General features: G+C 38.8%; 1 protein-coding gene across 7 annotated transcripts in view; it reads right to left on the bottom strand.

Annotated features, from left to right (window-relative positions):
• Positions 1-25495, bottom strand: part of Ptgr2 (prostaglandin reductase 2) — a 42241-nt gene that overhangs the window by 5052 nt on the left and 11694 nt on the right. For 4 of the 7 annotated variants that reach the window (XM_015493783.2, XM_015493799.2, XM_015493791.2 and 1 more), the window contains 4 exons: positions 8443-8634; positions 2466-2636; positions 1407-1616; positions 480-601 (listed from right to left, as the gene is read on the bottom strand). In XM_015493783.2, the coding sequence (XP_015349269.1) occupies positions 480-601; positions 1407-1616; positions 2466-2636; positions 8443-8634 (695 nt within the window). Of the gene's footprint in view, positions 1-479; positions 602-1406; positions 1617-2465; positions 2637-8442; positions 8635-24025; positions 24097-25495 lie in introns of all 7 variants that reach the window. The other 3 variants (XM_048798964.1, XM_048798963.1, XM_048798965.1) reach the window with 2 other exon arrangements.

Here is a 25495-nt window from a genome sequence, read left to right as displayed (position 1 = left end):
ATGAATGGATAAAGAAAATGTGGTATACATATGTAATGGAATATTATTCAGCCTTAAAGAAGAATAAAATTATGGCATTTGCCGGTAAATGGATGTAACTGGAGAATATCATGCTAAGTGAAATAAGCCAGTCCCCCAAAACAAAGGCAGAATGTTTTCTCTGATATGCACATGCTAATTCCCAATAAAGGGTGGACTAGGTAGAGGGAGTGAAGGGAGGGGAGGGGTTTAGGTATAGGAAGGATAGTAGAATGTATTTGATATTATTACCTATGTACATATATGACTACATGACCAGTGATTCTACATCATGCACAACCAGAAGAATGAGAAATTATACTCCATTTATGTAAAAATATACATATATATATATATGAATTTTATTTATTAAGGAAAAACTATATTGAATAACAATATATTTCATATACATTCCCCCTTGAATCTGAATCTGGTAATAAGGGCAAAGACAGAGGACATACCTTGTGATGTTTCTTTCCTTCTGGATTGCCTCTATCGCAGGGGGCAGTGGAGGAGGATATGGCACATCTTTATTGTACTGAGAAATTTGACCACACAGGATGATGTGGCTGTTCTGATTCATCTGCACAGAAAAATTTTTGATGGTTACCTCCTTAGACACCTTTCCTATTTATTGATTTTACATTTGCCTAAATGAAAACCTGCTTGACCACTATATTTAATCTTCTACTGCCAATTTAGTTTGCTTTGAAGATTTATATATTATATGTATTTAAAAGTTTTAATTAGCTAGCAACAAATTCACCCCAAAGGAATATAAAGGCAAATGAAAATTTTTTAAATTTTTTATTAGCTACACATGACATTACAATGATCTTGGCCAAATTTCTTAATCAGCAAAAGAATTATATTAGTTGTCATTGTCACTACATTTATTAGTAGCAGTATTATATTTCTTTGCATTTAAATAATGTAACCTAAGCTGCAAATAATGGACTATGCACTGTTGATAGCTCATGTTGATACTTTACAACATTTTTAATAAAGAAAATCATAAATACCCACAATTTATGAAAACCTATTTCCTCAAAGTTAGGGGGATGACTGTGACTTGGTCAATGGCAAGTTAGAGGTCAGAACTTCACAATTTCATTTAAAAAATGCAACTGTAATTTTTCACAAAAATTAATTTAAAGTGAAAATATAATACTGCTAGGCAAGAACTGAAACAGATGAATCACAGTAAATCTATTAGCATATGAAAGGAGATATCAGCAAGCTCTCATATCACTTAAATAAGGATCATCACATTTGTAACAGTAAACTCTACAATTTTATGAAGTTTTTTTCCCCCTCAGTATCACATAAAAAAAATCACAACAAATAAAATGCAGTATTCAACTTTATAACATAAATTGGCAAACAACCTGACTTATCACTGTATCGCTGATGTCACCACCAACATTATCAAAGTAAACGTCCACTCCAGCTGGGCATGATTCTCGGAGTTGTTCTGCCACATTCCCTTTTTTATAATTAATTGCAGCATCAAAGCCCAGTTCTGAGGTCAAAATGAGGCATTTCTCTTGTGTTCCACAAATTCCCACCACTCTGGAACAGCCCAGCAAATGGCCAATCTAGGAGGAATATTTTGAAAATTAAATGGTTTTATATTGTCATGTTTGTTGTAAAAAGGTGAAAGTATACAAGATATTTTAAGTTTATGGGAGAGTTCATCACAATTGAGGTTAGATTACACTGCTTTTAACAAAAAGAAACTAATAGAACTGAGGGCAGAAAATGTCATCCTTTAAAATAAATAAATTGAATAAAATCAATCTCAGTTTAAAATTTACAGTTTAAATCTGATTTTATAAATGGAATACTCAGACTTAAAACATCACTACCTTACAATTCAATATTTTTCAGGACTGTGAGGAACTTAAAAATCACACCTAAAATAAAATATTTTGTCTTAATGGTTTCCTATAAAACAATGAACTTAACAGAATTCTATCAAAAGATTTACTTTATTTCTGGAACTCAATATATGTTTTCTTACCTGAGGGTTTTTAAAAATATCAGTTCTTTTTTTTTTTTTTTGGTACCAATGATTGAACCTAGGGCCTATTATATGATTTTTTAGCATGAGCTCTGCCACTGAGCTACACCCTCAACCCCTCATTTATCTTTAGTTTGTGAAATTCCAGGGGGGTCTCTATGATTCTTATCCTTGCATGGATGACAGCAATCCTCTAGCATTTACCATATCCATTCTTGGTTAATAAAGATTGAGACAAAAACCTACAATATACATCATATTGTTGTTAAGAGAGTTTAATGGGTGATAACATCATTTCTACCAGAAATGTGTGAAATAATCATTTAAATTTGTTCACATTCATATTTTAAATTATATACATATATCCAGAAGTTTGATTATGACAACTTTTTTTAAAAAGTTAAATAATTCTCAGGACGTTTACCTGCCCAGCCAAGGATCCACAGGCACCTGCTGCTCCACTGACAACCATTGTCTGATTAGATCCAGCAGTTACATGACCTTTTTCCTGTACTCCAATTAAGGAAGTCAAGCCAGGCATACCTATAGCTCCAAGAAAATATGAAAGGTGTCCATCTACAAGCTGTGGGTCTACCTAAAATAAAGTATATAGCATTTTAACATAATATTAGAAATTCCTGTTTTAAGACAAAGTAGAGATTGTTATGTAATAAATTGTGTGCCCCCTGCCTATGTAACTATATCAAAGATAAGGCCTTTAAGATGCTATGTAAGGTTAAATGAGATTACAAAACTGGGACTCTAAGCCAGACGTGGTGGAGCATGCCTATAATCCCTAAGGTTTAGGAGGCTGCTATAGGAGAATCTGGAGTTCAAAGCCCACCTCAGCAGAAGCACAGAAGCTCCATTAGACTCTGTCTCTAAATAAAATACAAAATAGGGCTGGGGATGTGGCTTAGTGGTCCAGTACCCCTGAGTTCAATCCCCAGTACCCACCCTCAAAAAAAAGAATGGGACTCTAATCCAATAGGATCTGTGCCCTTAGAATAAATGTAAGAAATACAACCACTGCCTACCCCAGACAAAGACCACTAGAGGACACAGTAAGAAGTTATCTACCTGCAAGCCAGGAAGAGAGACCTTACCAGAAATGAAAATTTCCAGAAACTTGATCTTGGATTTCTAGTCTCCAGAATAGAACATTAATCTCTGTTGTTTAAAGCCACCAACCTATAGTATTTTATTGTGGCAGTCCAAGCAAACTAATAATTTCAGTATGGTTTCTGAATTTAGCCAGACCCTGCCTCAAACTATTCTTCAGTCTTGCTAAAATTCTATATATTTGTAAAGAGTTGGGAAAAAAACCAAAATTCTCTATAAAAATTTTTTTTAAAAAACCCTTTTTTGACCAATCAAAGCCAACCCAAGCAACAAAGCAAGACACCCACTTCAACAACAACAAAAATAAACCTCAAACTCCAACTATTTTTTTCTTTCCTTTTTTTTTTTTTTTTGTGTGTGTGTGTGTATGTGCGTGTGTGTATGGTACTGGGATTGAACCCAGGAATATTCTGCCACCAAGCTACACTCTCAATTCTTCTTATTGAGACAGGGTCTTCCTAAATTTCACAGGTGCTAGGATTACAGGCATATGCCATGGTGCTTGGCTATAATAATTTTCACTACTGATGGTTAATATGTACCATAAAAATGTAAGGAAGGGGACTGGGGTGTAGCTTAGTGATAGAGCACAAGTGCAAGTCCCTGAGTTTAATCCCTAGCACCAAAAACCCAAAAAAGGGAGATATGATACAATTTATTTTAGTTTAATTACAGAATAAATTGAGCCTATTTCAATTTGGTGTTTTATGTTTATATGCTGACTAGGTGCTACCAATAATTATATTGCTCTTTTTCTGTCTATATTCTTATCTATAAAATTAGAGGGAATTGAAACAATATACAGAAGGACTCTCTACAATACAGGTTTATGACAATTTTTAAATATATATGTATTTTAGTTATACATGGACATGATACCTTTATTTATTTATTTGTTTGTTTGTTTATTTATTTTTATGTGGTGCTGAGGATCAAACTCAATGCCTCACATGTGCTAGGCAAGTGCTCTACCACTGCACTACAACCCCAGCCTTTATGATAATTTTTAAGGAATGGATAATTTTGGTAAAAATTTAACAAACCACCAATAACCTTAGCTTATTTGTAGTTCAATTATGATGATTAAAATGTGCTAGGCAATACCATGCCTATAATGCTGGCTCTTTGGGAGGGTGAAGCAGGCCGATCACAAGTTCAAGGCCAGCCTGGGCAATTTAGCCAGACCCTGCCTCAAAAGAAAAAAGAAAAAAGGGCTGAGGATGCTCAGTGGGAGGGTACCTGCCTAGCATGCGTAATGCCCTGGGTTCAACCCCCAGGAATGAGAGAGATGAGGCCTGCAATACATAGGAATATCTATAGTACACAGAAATAGTTCATGTATGCAATAGTGATTTACTGATAAAGCCAGTATCAAAACACTGTGAGATAAATTTGTGTTCAGCAAATACCATTTTTCTTTCCCTTCTAAATTACCTTCTTCATTTCCAATACCTATTCCCAAAGCATTTGCAAGCTGCCCTCAACTGCTCAATTTCCCACTACAGCACTCTGAGAAAAAGAGTTTCTTTACACCTCACATGGAAACCTACTGACAGCATAGTTGTTGTTTTTTTTTCCTCCAACACTATAGAGTTCTCACCAGCTATGCAACCTATCATTTGATTCATTTCAATTCTGACATACCTGGCATTATGTTGGATTCCAGAAGTTATAGTTTTAGTACCATAAAACTGCTCCCACTCCAGAAGCCAATTTCAGGGCCAGGTCTGCTAAACCTTTTTTTTTTTTTTTTTTTTTTAATGGTATTGGAGATTGAATCCAGGGGTGCTATACCTCTGAGCTACATCTTTAACTCTTTTTATTTTTAACTTTGAGACAGGGTCTCACTAAATTGCTAAGATTGGCCTAGAACTTATGATTATCCTGCCTCAGCTTCCAAAGCAGCTAGAATTATAGGCAGCACCACTGTGCTCTGCAAATTCCAAGATTTTTGAGATCATTTAGTCAGGAACTGGGGATAAAAGCCAAATATACTTATTATAGCATAAGCATATTGATAGGCTGAATATTCCTTTTTATTTCCTACTAAGAAATTTCTAGTTAGATCTATTGTATTAGAACCATTAAGATTACAAATAATTGTGTAAAGTCACTCATATAGCACTCATATCTTAGCCTCTTTTAATTTAACCTAAAATGAGATAGAAATTTATGGACAGAGAACACTGAGACTCTAAAGGAAAAATATCTCTATTACATACAGAACAAACAACTTGTAGACAACTCATAAGCTGGACAAAGAAAAATAAGGGACAGAAAAGGACCAGAAGATAAGGCTGCACTAAACAGCTCATAAATTACTTTGTAACTTTCCAATTCCCTGTAGTTTTCTGGAATGTAGCAAAATGAGAATAGAAAGGCAATAGACAAAAGAACATTAACCTAGTGTGGCTAGAGGCTAACATTTGATTGCTCTGGGCGAATCACCTAACTACCTGAGATGCTGCTGTTTAGCTGAAACCTACACATCAGACCCCCTAATGAGAAAACACAATCTTACTCAGTATTTCCCAATCCTGAGGAAGTCCAGCCCCTTGGGATCATACATATTGCACATAATTAGGTACTATAATAAAAGCCTGACCTCAAGTCCTGGTAGTGCATCTCACTTTTTAGATTGCCCACACTCTGCTTTAAGAATATATATGCTCCCATTATAATAAATCTTTCACTCTGCTACTCATACCTGATAGGGCCTTAAATTATTTTCTGCAATATGGTCAAGAACCTTTTTTGGATAATGATGTCCATCACAATCCACAAACCTCAAAGTCCAAGTAGAGGTCTCTACCTCTGAAAAGACTTCCTTGTACTTCCACATGGGGACAAAATGGGTGATAGACTCACATTTATTTAGGAATAACAAGGGACTGCAATCCAGGATGTACATGCATGTGCATATCCAGGGAGGCAAAGGAAGGCAAGAGTTTTTAAAGGTAAAATGAAGAAGTGACATTAGTTGTTTTGAAACAATTATTCTTCATTACAAGGATTAATAAGGGTGGCATCAGTCCATTACCAGAACAGGAAGTTGATAGGAAAGCAAGATGGTTGTTTTGAGGGCCTATCCTTCATGGATTTCCAGCTCCATTTGTTAGGGTTTCACATAAGTGTTTCCATTTTGGTATTTTTCACACACTGGTTAAGAATTTGTAATAACAAGCCAGGTGCAGTGACCACTCCTGAAATGCCAGCTATTCAGGAGGCTGAGGCAGAAGGATCTAGACTAGTCTGGGCAACTTAGTAAGACACTGTCTCAAATTTATTTTCAATTTTTAAAAAGTGGGGGCTGGGCAATAAGGAAAGCAGTATGGAGATTCCTTGGAAAACTGGGAATGGAATGGAACCACCATTTGACCCAGCTCTCCCTCTCCTCAGTCTATACCCAAAGGACTTAAAAACAGCATACTACAGGGACACAGCCACATCGGTGTTTATAGCAGCACAATTCACAATAGCTAAACTGTGGAACCAACCTAAACGCCCTTCAGTTGATGAATGGATTAAAAATGTGGCATATATATACACAATGGAATATTACTCAACAATAAAAGAGAATAAAATAATGTATGGCATTTGCAGGTAAATGGATGCAGTTGGAGAAGATAATGCTATGTGAAGTTAGCCAATCCCAAAAAAACAAATGGCAAATGTTTTCTCTGATATAAGGTGACTGACTCATAGTGGGGTAGGGAGAGGGAATATGGGAGGAATAGACGAACTCTAGATAGGGCAGAGGGGTGGGAGGGCAGGGAAGGGGGCAGGGGGTTAGCAATGATGGTGGAATGTGATGGACATCATTATCCAAAGTACATCTATGAAGACATGAATTGGTGTGAACATACTTTATATACAAACAGAGATATGAAAAATTGTGTATATGTGTAATAAGAATTGTGGGGCTGGGGTTGTGGCTCAGCGGTAGAGTGCTTGCCTAGCACATGCGAGGCCCTGGGTTCGATCCTCAGCACCACATAAAAATAAATAAACAAAATAAAGATATTGTGTAGAACTAAAAATAAATATTAAAAAAAGAATTTTGATGCATTCCACTGTCATGTATTTAAAAAATAAAAGCAGTTAAAAAAAAAAAGTGGGGCTGGGGATGTAGATCAGTGGTAGAGCACTTGTCTAATATCCACAAGGCCCTAGGTTCAATCCCCAGTCAGTGGGAAAAAAGAAAAAAGAAAAAAATATTTGTAATAATAAAAAATATTTGAATATTATAAAGCTTCTTACAAAACTTTTATCATATTATCATAATGTTCACTTATGATAACTATTACTTTCATTTTGCCCATGAGGAGACTGAAATATAAAGACATAAAGTTCCTTGATAACGGATAAATTGTGCTGAATTACATGAAGCTACATTTTTGTAGTCAAAACAAATATTGATAATCTCACAAGTTTTAGCCTAAAAATGAACTGAAATCAAGATTTCTTTTTTTTTTTTTAAAGAGAGAGAGAGAGTGTAGTGTGTGTGTGTGTGTGTGTGTGTGTGTGTGTGTGAGAGAGAGAGAGAGAGAATTTTTAATATTTATTTTTTAGTTATCGGCAGACACAACATCTTCGTTTGTATGTGGTGCTGAGGATCGAACCCGGGCCGCACGCATGCCAGGCGAGCGCGCTACCGCCTGAGCCATATCCCCAGCCCCTGAAATCAAGATTTCTGATGTGAAATGGAATATCAATCGGGCTGGGGATGTGGCTCAAGCGGTGGCACGCTCGCCTGGCATGCGTGCGGCCCGGGTTCGATCCTCAGCACCACATACAAACGAAGATGTTGTGTCCGCCAAAAACTAAAAAATAAATATTAAAAATTCTCTCTCTACCGCTCTATCTCTCTCGCTCTTTCTTTAAAAAAAAAAAAAAGAAATGGAATATCAATCATAAAGCAAGTGTGTTTCATAGGTGGCTATTTCTCAGGAAACTTCAAAGTATATAATTATAGGAGGAATTTTAATTCTTAATATAAAATATTTTTGATGCTTATAGCTCAGGTTTTATATTATATATATAATTTGAGAAATAAATATGGAAAATTACAACATTCTCTGGTAATCTACGAATTGTCACATACAGTCCCAGCCAACAGTGGAAAAGGAATAAAAGCTTTCCACAACTGGCAGTAAGCTAAAAGAAAAAAAATGTATGCTTTTATTTTTTACCTGATAACAAATGAACTGAATAACAAATGTAGAAAATGAGCATTATTGGGAGGGAGGGGGATCAGATATTTTTATACTATACATCACCTTTTCAAGGCTATTTCCATCCAGAATAGCCTTGGTTTGCCAGGGCCAATAGAAAGAAGTCACAAAGTCACCTTTAGTCAAATTTGTGTGCTTGCTTAATTCTATAATTCCAACACCTCCACCATCCACCACCTGAGACAGCTGCCAAGGTGCTATATAATCAGTACCAGTGTCTTCATTCATCCTACAACGCTGAAAAAAAGAAGGCATTAATTAAGATAATTCTGTTAAATAATATTGAGCCAGAGTTTACTAATTTACCCAATGACTAAAGGTATGTGATAAGTAATATTTAATAAAGTGTTAGTCAAATAAATAAAAATAATATGTATTAATTTTCCCTTCATTTTGGTTATTTTTTATTTTGAAAAAAAAATGCACTTCTTCTTCAATACACATAAGAGTGTAATTAAAAAGGCTTTTAAGTATGTTCTAAAACTAGATCATAATAATCAAAACAGCATGGCACTTGCATATAAAAGACAGGTACACTGACAAATGGAACAGAATACAGAGTCCAGAAAGAAATCATGCATTATGAATACACGACTAGTGTAACTCCACATCATGTACAATCACAAGAATGAGAAGTTACACTCCTTGTATGAATAATCTGTCAAAATACATTCTATTGTCATATACAACTAAAAAGAACAAATAATTTTTTTTAAATCCATGCATTTACAATTGATTTGGGGAGGGGGGTACTGGGAATTGAACGCAAGGGCACTTTACCACTGAGCTATATCCCAAGTCCTTTTTATTTTTTAATTTGAGACAGGATTTCACTAAGTTACTGAGGCTGGCCTCAAACTTGTGATTCTCCTGTCTCAGCCTCCTGAGTCACTGGGATTATAGGCATGTGCTACCATGCTTGGCTATAATTGATTTTTGACAAAAATGCCAACAATACACAATGGGAAAAATAATACTTCAATAAATGATATTGGAGAAAATGAAAAATCCACATGCAGAAGAATGAAATTAGACTTACCCTATATACAAAAATCAATTCAAAATGAATTTAAAAATTAAGCGTAAGATGTGAAATAAGCCAAGCATGATGGCACATACCTGTAATCTCAGCTACTTGGAGGCTGAGGCCAGAGGATACCCAAGTTTGAGGCCAGCCTCAGCAACTGAGTGACACCTGTCTCAAAATAAAAAAGCTGGGGGAGGGGCTGGGGTTGTGGCTCAGCAGTAGAACGCTCACCTAGCATGAGTAAGACACTGGGTTTGATCCTCAGCACCACATAATAAATAAATAAAATTAGATTATGGTATTAATTGTGAAACTCTAAAATACTAAAAATCATTGACAAATGAAACTGAATAACAAATGTAGAAAATGAACATTATTGGGAGGTGTACACTTTTAATACTTTAAGTGTGATATGTCAATTGTATTTCAATAAAACTTTAAAAAAATAAGGAAATTTAAGTAGTAGTACATGCATTGTGGTAGCAAAAGTAATACAAAATACTGTTTTGATTCTTTCAATGGACTATGGCATTTTAGATACACTTAAATGATTTTTTTAAACTGTTTACTTTGTATGGAAGCAAACTAGCAACATATGTGTAACATTGTCCCCTCTTTTGGGAACTGTCCTTGGCAAAGTAACTTTAGCTTCCTTTCCTTTGCCTGTACTAAATTCTAAAGAAAATCCACACCTAAATGATTAAGATGTTGCCTGCTAAATAATTTTTCTTTGGATTTATAAAACCCAAAACATCTGGTTAACTTCAGATTATATTGGAATATGGAACTCTCCTCTTTATTCTTTAGTTTGGTGCATCAACTAACACAAAGCAGGTACATTTGCAGTAAGGTTAAGCCTGCTGTTTACCTAAAGAAACTAGACCCATTAAGTCAAGGTTGTTTTATTGGTTTGGTTGGCTGGTTTTGGTTTTGGTTTTGTCAAGGGTGATTTTGATGTTCTGGCCAAAGTAGAGCAGTGGGGGGTGGGGGTGGGGGCCAGTGAGCAAACACACACCCTTGTTGATAAAGACCCCACCCAACATGCAGTATTCATGTACATTATCCCACTTTTCCTCCCCCTTTCCCCATAAGTCCTTTTGTGTACTTGAGTTCCCTAAGATCTTTTTTGTGGGGATAGGATAGGTCCCCCCCCTTTCATGGTGCTAGCTTTTGAGTACACCTGATTTCTTTCCCACCAAATCTCAGCTCCCGAGTATTGGCTTTTGAGTGTCAAGCAGATGGACTTGGGCATGACTTGGGCATGATAACATATGCAGACCATTAACTCTTCATTTCTTTTGGCCTAGCAATTCTGCCTCCTCCACACAAATAACCTAAAAGAAACAATTTGTATACAATTGTTTCTAACAACTTCAGACCAGGCACTTTTCCAACATTATGTTCACCATCCTCATATGGATGGCCTTTTAATCCACAAAGGATAAAATGTTACAGTGGGACCACATTCTGTCACGGTGGGGGTAAAAACTCCTCTGGTAAGCAGTTAAGACTCTTCCTCTTTGTGGCTCACTCTGTCTCTCAACTGAAGTATATAATGTTGAGGCCCACAGTGTGGCCAGGAGATGGAAAATATGGAAGGCTGCTTGAATAAGGGGCCCCATGTGGTATAGTTCAGTTCATCAGGGGAAAAGACCAAATACAGAATTCACACAGAAGTCTCTATACAATAAAATATACTTCTGCTTGCATGTTACCTCTTATGTATTTCTGGAAAACAGGTACAATAATCACAGGACACTGGTTAGACAAAGGGGCTGACACGGCTAATAGAAAAATTTGAGGGAAAAGCAGTGTTTATCCTACTCTCACTTGCTGACTAGATAGGACAGGAGATTAAGACATTAGCAATGGGCTCCATAAAGGATTCTCTAAACGTAAAGATCATCCCATGAAATTAATCTATAGAAACATTCCAAACATTTCAGCCAACTCCTTTATCCACTAGTGTAGGAAAAGGGGGGTAGGATGGACCTGAGTGAAAGCTACACATTCAGGGACTAAAAGGACACAATCAGAAGGTCATAGGCATTTTTCTAATACCTGGTTAACACAGATAGTGATCAACGTCTCTACCCAGTAGCTATATAAGCCCCTAGACTAGTACACTTCAGTGGCAACCTGCTATGGTATGGGTTCCCCTCTCACCTGGCGAGAGCTTTTTCTTTTCTTCTCATGTGACTAAATAAATTCTACTCTTTCACTCTCGTTCTCTGTTGTCCATAGATTTCATTCTTCAAATTCACAAGACAAGAACCTGGAAAGAAGTTGCTGGCAGGTTGCTAGGGTCTGGGGTCTGCAATACTAAGCTGGCGCAGCCTGCTATGGAGAGCTGTAACCCAGCCAGATCCCATTCATGATGCTGAAAACTCCAGCCCTGCCTGCTGAGACCAGCCACTGACACTGGCAGGCACCTGCTCCTGTGAATAACTGTGCCTCTGCCATAGAGGACTGTGACCCCACCTGCAACTGCAGTAACAGAGACAGAGAATCTGGTGTCATCTCTAACTCCAGTTTCATTACTACTGTAAGCAACATCTAATACCATACAATTTCCCCACCTAATAACTAAGCAGTCTGCAGGGGCATCAGCTAGGTGTCTTAATTCAATTCAATTCTGATATTATCTAGCTGGAAACAGTGTCAGGTCCCATAATTTTAAGGGCTCAGTCCCACAAAACTGCTCCACACTTCAGATACCAATCTCAGGCCTTAGATTGTGGCCTAGGCCTCTGATCAACCAGCTGTAAGTCAGGGTTCCAACAACTTTCTCCTTGGGTTTGATTAATTTTCTAAAGTGGTTCACAGAATTCATAGAAAAACTTTATTTGCATTTACCCGTTTATTATAAAGGTTATTATACAAAACAGCTAAATTAAAGAGATACATGAGCCAAGGCATATGGGAAGTGAAATATAGCACTTCCATGCCCTCTCTGAATGTGCTACCATCCAAGAATTCCACATGTTCAGCTATGTGGAAGCTCCCTAAACCTAGGCCTTTTGGGTTTTTATGCACATTTCACTGTATAAGCATGACTGATTAAATCATTAGCCAATGATGATCAACTTAATATTCAGTTCTGGGCAGTCCTCTACAAGGAGGTTGGGAGGTGGAAATAAAAGTTTCAAACCTCTAATCATGGGTCTGGAGTTGTAACTCAGTGGTAGAACACCTGTCTCATATGCATGAGGCACTGGCTATGATCCTTAGCACCACATAAAAATAAATAAATAAATATATTAGGTCCACCTGCAACTAAAAAAATATATTAAAAAAAAAAAACAAAAAACTTCTAATCATATGGTTGGTTCTTCTGGCAACTAGCCCCAACCCTAAGACTGTCTAGGAGCTGCCCCAGGCATCAAAATATGTATTAACATACAAAAAGACACATTGCTTTGGAAATTCCAAGGGTTTTAGGAGTTATGTACTAGTAAACTGAGAGGAAGATCAAGTATTTCAATATAAATCACAATATCACACAAGTAATTACTTATAGGTAAAAAACAAGTCAATACAATAGAACATCATGCAGCCAACAAAACTAGTTTTTAATATGGAGATGTGCATATACAGTCACTTAAACATACAAAAGCAAAGCCAAGTGTGCTACTACATGATTATAGTTCCAGGTACTTGGGAGGCTGAGGTGGGAGGAGGTCTGGAGTCCAAAATTTCTAGCCAGCCTGCTCAACATAGGGAAAGTCTGCCTTGAAAAGAGCGGTGGAGAAAGAGAGATTAGGGCTGGTGATATGGCTCAGTGACAAGGCACTTGCCTAGCATGCATAAGGCCCTGTGTGTGATCTTCAGTTTTGAGGAGGGAATAAAAAAGGAATATGAAAACAAAATTGTGTGTGTTTGTGTATGTCTTCACGTAAAATACTATATACACAAGGTGATTAAAATTAACTATAAATTTGAGCCAGATGCAGAGGCACAAATCTATAACCTAGGATGAAGCAGAATTCCTTGCATCCAGGAATTCAGGGCCAGCTCTGGTAACATATCAAGACTGCGTCTCTTTAAAACATAAATACCTGTATAAATCTGTAATCCCGGCTACTTGAGAAGCTGAGGCAGGAGAATACCAAGTTCAAGGGCAACTTAGCAAGATCCTGACTCAAAATAAAAAGGGCTAGGGATATAGCTGTGAGGTAGAACATTCCTAGGTTTAATACCCAGTACCGCAAAAATAAATAAAATAAAACAAAGCTCATAAGTTAATTGTAAACTAGGAAATCACCTAAAATCTCCATGACTTAATGTTCATTAGGTTCCTTTTTTCCTTTTAAAGTTCTTTTAAGGACTAATGCTCTAACTGTATCTAGTGAAAGATCTCAAAGTGATTTTCTTCCTTTTTTTCTGCAATTAATACTTAATAAGCACCATGGTAGTCACTGAGATACTGTGATAAACAAGGCCTTTGTTTTCATAAGCTTACTTTTTATTAGAGAAGACAGACATCTAATAACCACACAATATAAAATAGAGGATAAACCAAACTGAGGGTTTAAGGTGATTTACAACAAAAATGGTCCCCTTAAAACAGGTATCTAGGAAATAACAGGGTTTATCCAGGTAAAGGGAAAAGGGTAAAAGGATTCTGGGTGCAAGGCTAGCATGTATGAAGGCATTTTTTTTTTAAGTTGTAGATGGACACAATACCTTTATTTTATTTATTTATTATTATGTGGTGCTGAGGATTGAACCCAGTGCCTCACATGTGCCAGGCAAGTACTCTGTCACTGAGCTACTGCCCCAGCCCTAAAGGCATGTTTCAATATGTACCCAGAACTCTATTTTAATCAGGTATTGGTTGTGGAGTCAGATAATGAACATGGAGACAGATGCCTTGAAAAAAGGATTTATTATTTACAGATACCAAAAAAATGGGATATGCCATGCCATGCCATGCAGGTCCACATGGGGAAGAACTGGTCTGGAGGCAGGAGGAGCAAGGAGAGAGCACATTCCAGAGTTTTTACTGTGATTTCCATAGGAAGGAACAGGTGACAAGGCAGGTAAATTTGAATAAATTTAGGATTGGATAGCCTTAATAATCTCAGCTGGTTCTGGGCTGCAGGGCTGGTCCCTAATTGTGCATTAGTGATTTAAAGGCAAGAGAAATGTTAGCTTGGTAGGTGAGAATTAGGGAAGATAGTTAAGGATATGGGCTTTGAATAACATGGTTGGCATATGAAAGGCATATTCAAAGGCAAGTTGTTTCTTCCCTCTAAAAATCTGGCTAACGCTGGGGACAAAAAAAATCTCTCCAGGATTAGCAAATCCCCTAAGAAGTCAAAGGATCATAAAATACAGAAAATAAAAAGCCTAATTCATATAAGGTTTAAGATAAATGTGCACTGATATGTTATCAAAGGAAGAGGTCCAGTGAGGCAAAGGTAAGAAGTAAGGCAGGGCACAGTTAGGGTAGACAGGAAAACAGGGACCAGAGAACATGGCATATTTGACCATGTCAAAGTGTTAGTCTCAATCTCAAAACTAATGGGAAGCCATCAAATGATTTTAAGCAAGGTGCACAATTAGTGTCTGTTATAAAAATGGCACTGTGGTCACACTATGGAAAATGGCTTAAGGGGGCATTTCCATTAGGAAAGAAACAGTGATTTAGACTGGGTAGATATTCTTGGAGTCACTGAAAAATATACTGAATTAAGAAGTACTTAGTAGGTGGCATCTGCAAGACCTGATGATAATTGATGGATTGACAGAATCTGAAGAACAAGAAACAAAATTCTCAAGAAAGATTGACTTCTACTATGAAATGAGTAGATAAACAAGGTATTTAATTCCCTTAAAGAAAAAGAGTTTGGGGGGGGGGGTTGTTTTTGCTTTGAGATTGGGGGTTTGACATGAAAAGCATTAGTTCATATAATAATTCTACTTATTCCATCATTTTTCCACCCCTATAATCTTAAGTCATAAATATCTCTCATTCTAACACCCTCAGAGGAATGGGACAGAGAAGTAGCTTAGTGGTAGAGGGCTTGCCTGGCACCCATGAGGTTCTGGGTTCAATTATCAGTACTGTAAAATAAACAAACTAAACCTCAGAGGGAATCCTGTTGAATGGGAAGTCTGTCCCAACTCAAAATATTCTGTGGCAAATACATCTTTTTTATCTAATTTATTGGATTTTAAAATACTTTTAGTCTGGATCCTTGTCTTTATTTTGATAAATCTGTCCCCTTATTATTATCCTTGGCTTAAGTGAAAGTCTTTGTTTCTTTTTTTATTTGATTTGGGGTTTTGTTAGTTAGTTTTGTTTTTAGGACTACGGATTGAACCCAGGGGCACTTAACCATTAAACCACATCCCCATCCCTTTTTTTTTTTTTTTTTTAGTTGTTGTTGGTCACAATGCCTTTATTTTATTTATTTATTTTTATGTGGCGCTGAAGATCGAACTCAGTGCCTTGTACCCGCTAGGAGAGTGCTTTACTGCTGAGCCACAACCCCAGGCCCTCCCCAGCCCTTTTTAAATTTTTGAGACAGGGTCACTAAGGTTGCTGAGACTGACCTTAAACTTGCAATCCTCCTGCCTTAGCCTCCTAAATCACCTGGCTTGTTTTTGTTTTTTGTTGTTGGAGATCAAACCCAGGGACTAGGGAATGTTAGGCAAGGGCTATGTCATTGAGTTACAAATACAGCCCCAAGTAAAAATATTTATATTTGTTCATTGTTGTATGTGAAATCATTAGATGACCTGAGTTGTATTATACACTGAAGTGTAAAAGTCATAAGAAAGCCAAACCAGTTATCCTCAATAATTGACTCTGAAAATTGAACCCTGTGATTTTTTCCTCTCAATTTGTAATAATTATTCTCCTTATGTGATTTGCTTTGCATATGTAGTGTGATAAAGTCCATACATGACTGAGCTTTGTTTTAGCTGCCACTGAAAGTGGGCACATCTTTAGGTCTGTGGGAAATAAGTGACCCATTTTATCCCTGTTTCAACTTAACAAGTTATCTATTAATGTTTTGGACCAACTACCATTTCATTTCACAAGTCCACAAAGAAAAAAATTTCACCACTCATGGAAAGAATTTTGAAAAAGTTATTGCTATGGTCTGAGTGTTTGTTTCTTAGCCCGAACTAATGTTGAGAATTAATCCCCAAAGTCATATGTTAATGGTATTTTTTTCTCTTTTTAAACAGAGAAAAGAACACACAAAAATTATTACATGCCTAAATTATGGGAGTATTAGACTCTCTTAATGGTATTTAGAGGTGGAACCCTGTGGAAATAATTAGTATTAGATGAGGTCTTAACAGTGGGGATCCCATGATTGCATTAGGGACTTTATAAGAAGAGAAAGAGAGACCCAAGTTAGCATACTTGCTTTGTCTTGTCCTTGGTGCCCTCTGCCATGTTATAATGCAGCAAGAAGGTATTTACCAGGTTCTGGTACCAAGTTCCTAAACTTCCCAATCTTGAGAATTCTTTTTCCCAGTATTTAGTACCAAACCCAGGGCCTTGCACATGCAAGGCAAGCTCTACAACTGAGCTATACACTGAAGCCCTTTTAAATTTCTGAGACAGAATCTCACTAAATTGCTTAGGGCTAGCCTCAAACTTGGGATCCTCCTGCCTCCAGCCTCCAAAGTAGATGGGGTTATAGGTTACACCACCAAGCCCAGCTTAAACACTATTCTTTATAAATCACCCAATCTGTGGTGTTCTGTTATACTAACAGAAACAGTCAAAGACAATCATCTAATTGCTTTTCATTATGATCATATTCACAAGTGACTAGTGACACTGTTAGAAAGCACCTGAACTTCCCAAATGGCTCAAGAGGAAACATGAGCCTTCCCAAAGTTATAGGTCAATTGGGTCTCCATTGTTCATAAAGCCTGAAAAGAAGTAAGCCAGGATTCCCTTTGTCTTCTATAATGATGCTCTAGAAACCAAAAGAGGAAATATATAAACTTCCTACACATCAGACTTTATCTTTTATGTTGTAAATTGTTCTAAGTTTACTATTTATCTTTTGGTTTTGGAAATACTATTTTACTGTGTTTTATAAAAACACACTATCCTAAAAGTCACACGGAGCCATGTGTGATGGTCCAGACCTATAATCCCAGCTACTTGGAAGGGAAGAACAGGAGGAGTCTGGGCAAAGTAGCAAGACCCTGTCTCAAAATAAAATCAAGAAAAGGTGAGGGAGAGTACTTGCCTAGCAAGTGTGAGTCTCTAGCATTGGGGGAAAAAAGTCACACTTATCAGTCATTTGCTGCCATTCTTATTCATAACTGCCATGTTATTCATTCTCCAACTTCATTCAATTGACCATATTTCTTTGTAAAAGAAAAAAATTGTTATTGCTAGGGATTGAACCCAGGGCCTTGTGCATAATAGGCAAGTGTTCTACCATTGAGCTATACCTGATCCCCCCCCATCCACCCCATTTTTGAGATGGGAGTCTCACTCTGTTGCTCAGGCTGGTCTTGAACTCATGGGCTCAAGTGATCCTCCCACCTCAGCCTCTCAAACTATAAGCATGTGTCACCACTCCTGGCTTATACATTTTTTTTAGTTTCTTTTTTATAACTTTTCAGTTTATTGCATGAAGGAGTTACAGTAGTCCAAGTTAAAAGTAGACTCCACAGAGTTACATTACACAAGCTGTGAGGTTCTTACACTTGTGACAAGGGACAAAAGGGAAACTACTCATTGCACAGAAATCCTCACTTAAGCCACAAGCACTTAAAAGTCATAAACCTTTAGCTGATTGTCCCTAGCTAGGCCAGTCTACACCAGGAAATGGCATATGTTCTTGTGCTAGTCCCTCTAAAGCTGAATTACTTCTCCAAATTCTGTATGCTCAATTACTGTACCATTGCAGGCAAATTTCTTTACTTAAAGGCCTTAACTAATTTCCTTTCATCATAATAATCAGCAATCCCTTAGACAGTAGTAAGGGTCTTCCTGCGGTTTTTCTATTGAATTCTTATATGGATATAATCCTCAGTGCCAGCAGGAAGTAGGCAGAGGGAATAGGGCTTTGGAGAAAAAGAGGACTCAGAGGGAGAAGCTGTTGAGACCTTGGTGGCAGCTCAGTTACTGAGACCTTCAGTTTCATTATCTATTAGAATTTATTCTGGGGGCTGGGGGTGTGGCTCAAGCGGTAGCGCGCTCGCCTGGCATGCGTGCGGCCCGGGTTCGATCCTCAGCACCACATACAAACAAAGATGTTGTGTCCGCCGAGAATTAAAATAAATAAATAAATATTAAAAAAAAAATAATAATTTATTCTGTTGTAGGAGTTAGATTAAGGAGGTGAGACAGAAGAGCCTGAAAGTCCTCCAAAGAAACTATTTTCCTTTGACAGTAAAGCAGCCTGGGGCCAGCAAGAGTGGTATACTCACACTGAGCACCTTAACTGACAGCTGGTAGCTCCGCCCACATGTTGGGCTCTTGGGCTGCAGCTGCTGCCACCCTGAAGTGCAGCCAAGCTGCTGGGCAGTGCTGACAAAAATGGCGTATAGCTAGAGCAGAGACAGGAGCTGGGACTGCAGGGCTTGCAGTATATAATGTCAACTCCAGCTGCCTCAGAGAGATTAGGGAAGGAAGCCGCTGTTGATATAACCACTGCTCTCCAACCATTTTCTGACAGCTACAGCAGTAAAGCAGGTAGACTGATAGCTCAGTCCTGCGCTGGGTCAGGAAGACGTAGGGGGCCACTGCTTTCATCCCTCGGATCCCCATCCCAGCTGAACTACAGTTGACATTGCCGCTGCTTCTAGGATCCCATTGGAGACATCAGGAGTCCAAACTTTAGCCCTACCACTCCCAGGGAAGCTACCAGAGCTATCAATCAAGTGGCTGCTTCTTCTGTGGACTGTGTGAGCTGAGAACACCAGGACTGCTTCATATACCTCGTGATTGCTCAGAGAGCCTCCAATTCTGCCACCACCCCTCCAGAAGCCAGGCAATTGCTCTAACAGACTTCACTTCCTGGGGCAGCTTCAGGACAACCTGTGGCCACCCTGATGACTCCTCCCTGCAGCTGTTCTGCATGTCTCTGCCCATCTTCAACTATTCTCAATTGGTTTGGCAAGGAGCACTTCTCCCACCCATGACAGCCAGGGCATGCAGGTTCGGTATGCCAATGCACACTGGCATGACTAAGCAGAAAGTCTGTGGTTAGCAGACAGGAAACTGCGCATGCTTAGACCAGCACATGCTTGTGCATTCAACCATCTCTCTTCTTTTTTAAATGGTACTGGTAATTGAGACCAGGAGCACTATGCCTTGGAATTTTATCCTCAGACCTTTTTTTGGGGGGGGGGTACTGGGAATTGAACTCACGGGCATTCGACCACTGAGCCACATCCCCAGCCCAATTTTGTATTTTTTTTAGAGACAGGATCTCACTGAGTTGCTTAGCACCTCACTTTTGCTGAGCATGGTTTTGAACTTATGATTCTCATGCCTCAGCCTTCCAAGCTGCTGAGATTTTAGGCATGCGCCACCATGTCCAGCTATCCCCAGGCCTTTTTAAAATTTTATTTTGTGACAGAGTCTCACTAGATTGCTCAGCATGGCCTCAAATTTGCCATATTGCCTCAGCCTCCAGAATAGATGGGATCACAAGCATGTAATACCGTGCCTGGCCCTACGCAAGTACTCTTCTCAGTCTCATCTGGCCAGTATGGGACTTCATCCTGTACACTTCCCCCCTGTGCTGCAACAAAGGCCCCATGTAAAGCCTTGTCCAAATGGTTCTATTGCCTTCTGATGTTTTTTTTTTTTTTCTGGTGATTTTTATCTCAGAGTGGACTAAAATGATTGAACCAAGAGCTGGTAACACCAAGGGCTGCCAGCCCTGAGAACACCTAGCAGCCAGGCAGCAGTGAAGAGCAGTAGACAACTGAAAGCTGAGTGTTGAGAGCCACAGTTTAGTCAAAATGACGCCTGGCATTTTTGCCAGAGGGAATGGTTGAAAGGTGACCCTGCTCTGGGAATTGGGCAGCTCCAGGATTAGAGCGGATCCTGCTGGGATTAGGGCGGATCCTGCTGCCTCGGGCGCCCCCTACTTTGGAGTTCCCTGTTGAGTTCTCCCAGGGTTCTGAGAGAATTGGCATGCGGACTCCGGTGGAGGGAGTGTGTTCCTGGGAAGTGTGTGTAGAGTGCCGGTGAAAGTTCGGGAATAAAGGTTGCTGTTTGAACCTACAAGGCTGTGTGGCAGCTCGGTTATTTTGTGCCCAGCCAGACTGCGGCAGCTGAGAACTGCAGAAGAGGTTCAGCTGCCAGAAAAACTGCTGCTAGTCCCAGCTGCTGAGGAGCCACCTAAAAGCAGATGGGAGACTTGTTGACACCAGCTGTTGGGAACCACTGGCACCCACGGCATACAGATACACCAAGAGCTGAGAGCTACTGGCACTCCCACTCAGATTCATAATTTCTATCTGAATTGAGCAAAAGAACCCTTAAAAGAACCCTTAGCCAATTGATAACATATATAATCTAATTATTTCCTAAAAGTCTGCTATTAAACTGATTCAACACAATTTATCAAATAAACCATCATTTTAACTTGCTTTTTGGTGTTGGGGATCAAATCCAGAGTCCTACATATGATATGCTGGGTATTGTGCTCTACCACTGAACCACATACTCAGCCCTCTTTTAACTTTTTGTTAAAATGAAATGAGAGATGGACATAATTACTGACATTACAAAACAAAAAGGAAAGTAAGGGAAATTTATACAATTTGGATAAAGTGGGCAAAATCCTAGAAAGATACTAACTACTAAAGTTAACTCAAGAAGTAATAGAAAATCTTAAATTGATACTAGGGATTGAACCCAGGCCCTTGCACATGCTAGGCAAGTACTCTACCAATGAGCTACATTTACAGACTATGCTATTCTATATTTTTTATTAATTAATTGATTGATTTATGTATTTATTTTTACCACAAATTGAATCCAAGGTGCTTAACCACTGAGACATATCCCTTCCCCTTTTATTTTTTATTTATTTATTTATTTATTTTTTTTTGAGACAGGATTTCATTAAATTGCTTTGGGCCTCACTAAATTGCTGAGGCTGGCTTTGAATTTTCCATCCTCCTGCCTCAGCTTCCCTAGCCACTGGGATTATAGGCATAGGACACCGCTCCTGGCTATTATTTTATTTTGAGATGAGGTCTCACTAAGTTGTTCAGGTTGGCCTCACCTGTGATCCTCCTGCCTCAGTCCTCCAAGTAGCTGAGATTACAGGTATGCACCACTACACCTGCCTCTCTACTACTCTTTCAAAAGTGAATACCAAGGGTGGGGATATAGCTCAGTTGGTAGAGTGCTTGCCTACCATGCAAAAGGCCTTGGGTTCAATCCCCAGCAACACACACACACACACAAAGTGAATACCAATTCTTCACAAACTATCAAAAATATAAGAGGAGGAATAACTTCCCCACTTTGGAGAGCAGGCTGTGCCCTACTAAGTTATTCCATGTTGCAGAGAAGAGCAGTTTTCAGCTGGGCAGAGTGAGACTTGCCCATAATCCCAGTGACTGAGGATGAGGCAGGAGGATCAAAAATTCAAAGCCAGCCTCAGCAACATAGCAAGGCCCTAAGCAACTCAACGAGACCCTATCTCAAAAAATAAAGATGGTGGCTGGGGTTGTGGCTCAGTGTTAGAGCACTCACCTAGCACATGTGAGGCACTAGGTTCAATCCTCAGCACCACTTAAAAATAAAACAAAGGTATTATGCCTATCTACACCTAAAAAATATTTTTAAAAATAAAAAGGGTCAGGAATGTAGCTCACTGGTCAAGCACCTCCGGGTTCAATCCCCACTACCAAAAGAGAGAGAGAGAGAGAGAGAAGAGCAGTTTTCAGGCTGTATCTAGCCCTTATTAAATTATTCAATTTAATAAAGCAGTAGTTGTCCTGATCTAATCCATTTTGATACAAGTGCTAAGGCAGAATGACTTGGTAACTTGAATGGGTAAACATAATCAATCACCAGACAATGGACATACAGAACTTATAAAAAGAGTAATACCCCCAGCTGCAGAGCACAATTATAAGGCACAGAGTGATAAATTAATTGTGCTGATAAAAAAACAACCACCTGTAAATATCAAATTAAATCAGAAGCACCTGGATGCATGGGTGTATCAAACCCATAGTAGGGAAATTTATCAAACACATCAAAACACAGATGATGCAACTCCTCACTTGAAACATAATAGGAAGGGCACCTAAGACTCTGCTATGGCGGCACAAACTGACCTATCAATCACTGTAACAGACCATCCAATGAAGACGTCACATCAGGAGGTCAACAGGTAATAAACTCCCAACTCTGTCCCCAGAGCTTCACTTCAGCTCCATCCCTGCTTGACATGGCCCACTTTGAAACTGCCTGCCATTCAGATGTTCTGGATATTCTAGACAAGTTCTGCACCCTGAACTAACCCTTGCCTTGCCTTGAATAGCTTGGCACCCTGAATAGCTCTGTACCTTGAGCAGATTCTATGCCTCCAACAGATTCTTTGCTGGGTTTATAAATCTTTTTTTTTTCCTGCCATACTAGGGATTGAACCCATGAGCTCTACTACTGAGTTACATCACAAGTCCTCTGCTGTTGCTTTAATATATTTTGAGACAGGGTCTAAGTTGTGGAGGCTGGTCTTTAACTTGAGATTCACCTGGTCTCAGCCTCCTAAGAATGGCGTGGGCCACTGCTTTGGCTGGGTAGGTAAAGCTAATCTGACCACCTGTAGTAACTTTTGTCCATCTGTATCAGCTCTCTGCCTTTGCTTTCAGTTCTGTCTCTTTAAAATCTGTGGCCTCTGTTAACCTTTTCTCAGCTGCCCTGTAACCTACATATTATTGTGTAAAGTGTGATGTGTGAGTTAAGTGTTATAGATATTAGTAATTAAGATTAGGGCTGCGGATCAGCAGTAGCACACTTGCCTGGCATGTCTCAGCACTTCATATAAATAAATAAAATAAAAGTCTATCAACAACTAAAAAAATTATTTAAATCTTTAAAAAAAGAAAAAAGATTAGACTGTAGTAAAAAAAAACTTATTGCCATGCTTCTGATATCAAGTGAACCATTGGTTTGATGAATAAAAGCCAATGAAATGAAAGTGACACAACTTGTAAATTTATTATGATCCAATAAATTATGACATTGTAGAAAGACACAAATGCATCCAGCCAATGTTGGCACAGCTTACTCACAACACCAGTTCTATGACGCCACTATTACTCTGATACCAAAACTGTTAGCTACCAGGCAGGCACTTTTAGGAGCAAGCTCCTATGCTCCAAGCTCTTAAGCTTCTGACTCTTTAAATGACAAAGTTGTTTTGTTTGTTCCAGCTAAAGTCCTTTGCAGAAATTTACAAGAAACCAGCAAAAATTGCCAAGTCACTCTGACTCATCATTTTAAGGCAACCTAGAAATAAACTTTACTTACTAAAATGCAAAATTCTCTGCCCAGAGACATTTGTGTCTGATATTTTTTTTAAAACACATGATATATGACTTCAAACTGAGTATGCCCAGAAATGTGCTCACCTCTGCATATGATGATGAGTCTTTATGATATGAATATATAAAATTTTCCCCAATAAAAGTCTCTTGCTTTCCTTTTTTTTTTTTAAAGAGAGAGAGAGAGAGAGAGAGAGAGAGAATTTTTTAATATTTATTTTTTTAGTTTTCAGCGGATACAACATCTGTGTTTGTATGTGGTGCTGAGGATAGAACCCGGGCCGCACACACTGCCAGGTGAGAGCGCTACCGCCTGAGCCACATCCCCAGCCCCAAGTCTCTTGCTTTCTTTGTTCAGGAATAACACTACTTTGAGAGTTATCTTCAATGTTCTTACTTGCTGCAAGTAATAAACCTCTCCCGGCTCTTTTATCTTCTAGTTGTGGTTATTACTTCTGCACTCATGAAGAGGTGCACCCAGTAGGATCGAAAGTTCAAAGCCAGCCTTAGCAATTTATCGAGGCACTAAGCAACTCAGTGAGACCTGTATCTAAATCAAATACAAGGGGCTGGGGATGTGGCTCAAGTGGTAGCGCACTCACCTAGCATGCGTGAGGCACTGGGTTCGATTCTCAGCACCACATAAAAATAAATCAAATACAAAATAGGGATGACCCAGTCTGGGTCAGAAGATCCAAAACCAAGAACTCTAAGGGCAGGAAAAGATAGATGTCCTGATTTGAGCAGTAAGACAAACATAATTTAACTTTTCTCTAACTTTTTTTCTACTTAGGCCCCCCAATCAATTGGATAATACCCACTCACATTTGAGAGGAACATCTGCTTTATTGAGTCCATTGATTCAAATGCTAATGTTTCCAGAAATACCCTTACAGCAAACTTAGTAGGGTGGTGTGTGTGTGTGTGTGTGTGTGTGTGTAGCGGGGGTGGGTTATGGGACTTACGACACACACAAAAGGACTGGACTGGACGGGACATGGATGAGAGACTTAAAGGAGGAAAGATTTATTTTGGCTCACAGTTACAGAGGTGTCACTCCATGGTCACTTGGCCCCATTGCTGTGGGCTTGTGATCAGGCACAATATCATATCAGGGAGTGTGTGGCAGGGCAAAACTGCTCATTGCTAGGCAGTCAGGAAGCAGAAAAAGACAGCCAGAAGCCAGGGACAAAATATACCTTCAAAGGCATATCCCAGGCTGGGAATGTAGCTCAGTGGTAGAGCTTTTTCCTAGCATGTATGAGGCCCTGGGTTTGATTCTCAGCACCATATATAAATAAATGAATAAAATAAAGATCCATCAACATCACACTCCCAACCCTCAGTGACCCACCTCTTCCAACTAGACCCCACCTCCTGAAATTTTCACCACCTTCCTATAGCTGAGGGGTGGGGAGTGGGAGAATGGGGACCAAGTCTTTAACATACAAACCTTTGGAGACATTCCAGATCCAAACTATATAACACAGAAACACTCAGAAATAATGTTTCTATTATTTAGAAATAATGTTTATCTAGGTATCCCTTGGCCAAGTC

Source organism: Marmota marmota, unplaced genomic scaffold, assembly GCF_001458135.2.
Source record: "Marmota marmota marmota unplaced genomic scaffold, marMar, whole genome shotgun sequence".
NCBI classification, from domain to species: Eukaryota; Metazoa; Chordata; class Mammalia; order Rodentia; family Sciuridae; genus Marmota; species Marmota marmota.
Note: the sequence above shows the minus strand (reverse complement) of the source record. Positions and strands in the feature narration are given on the sequence as shown.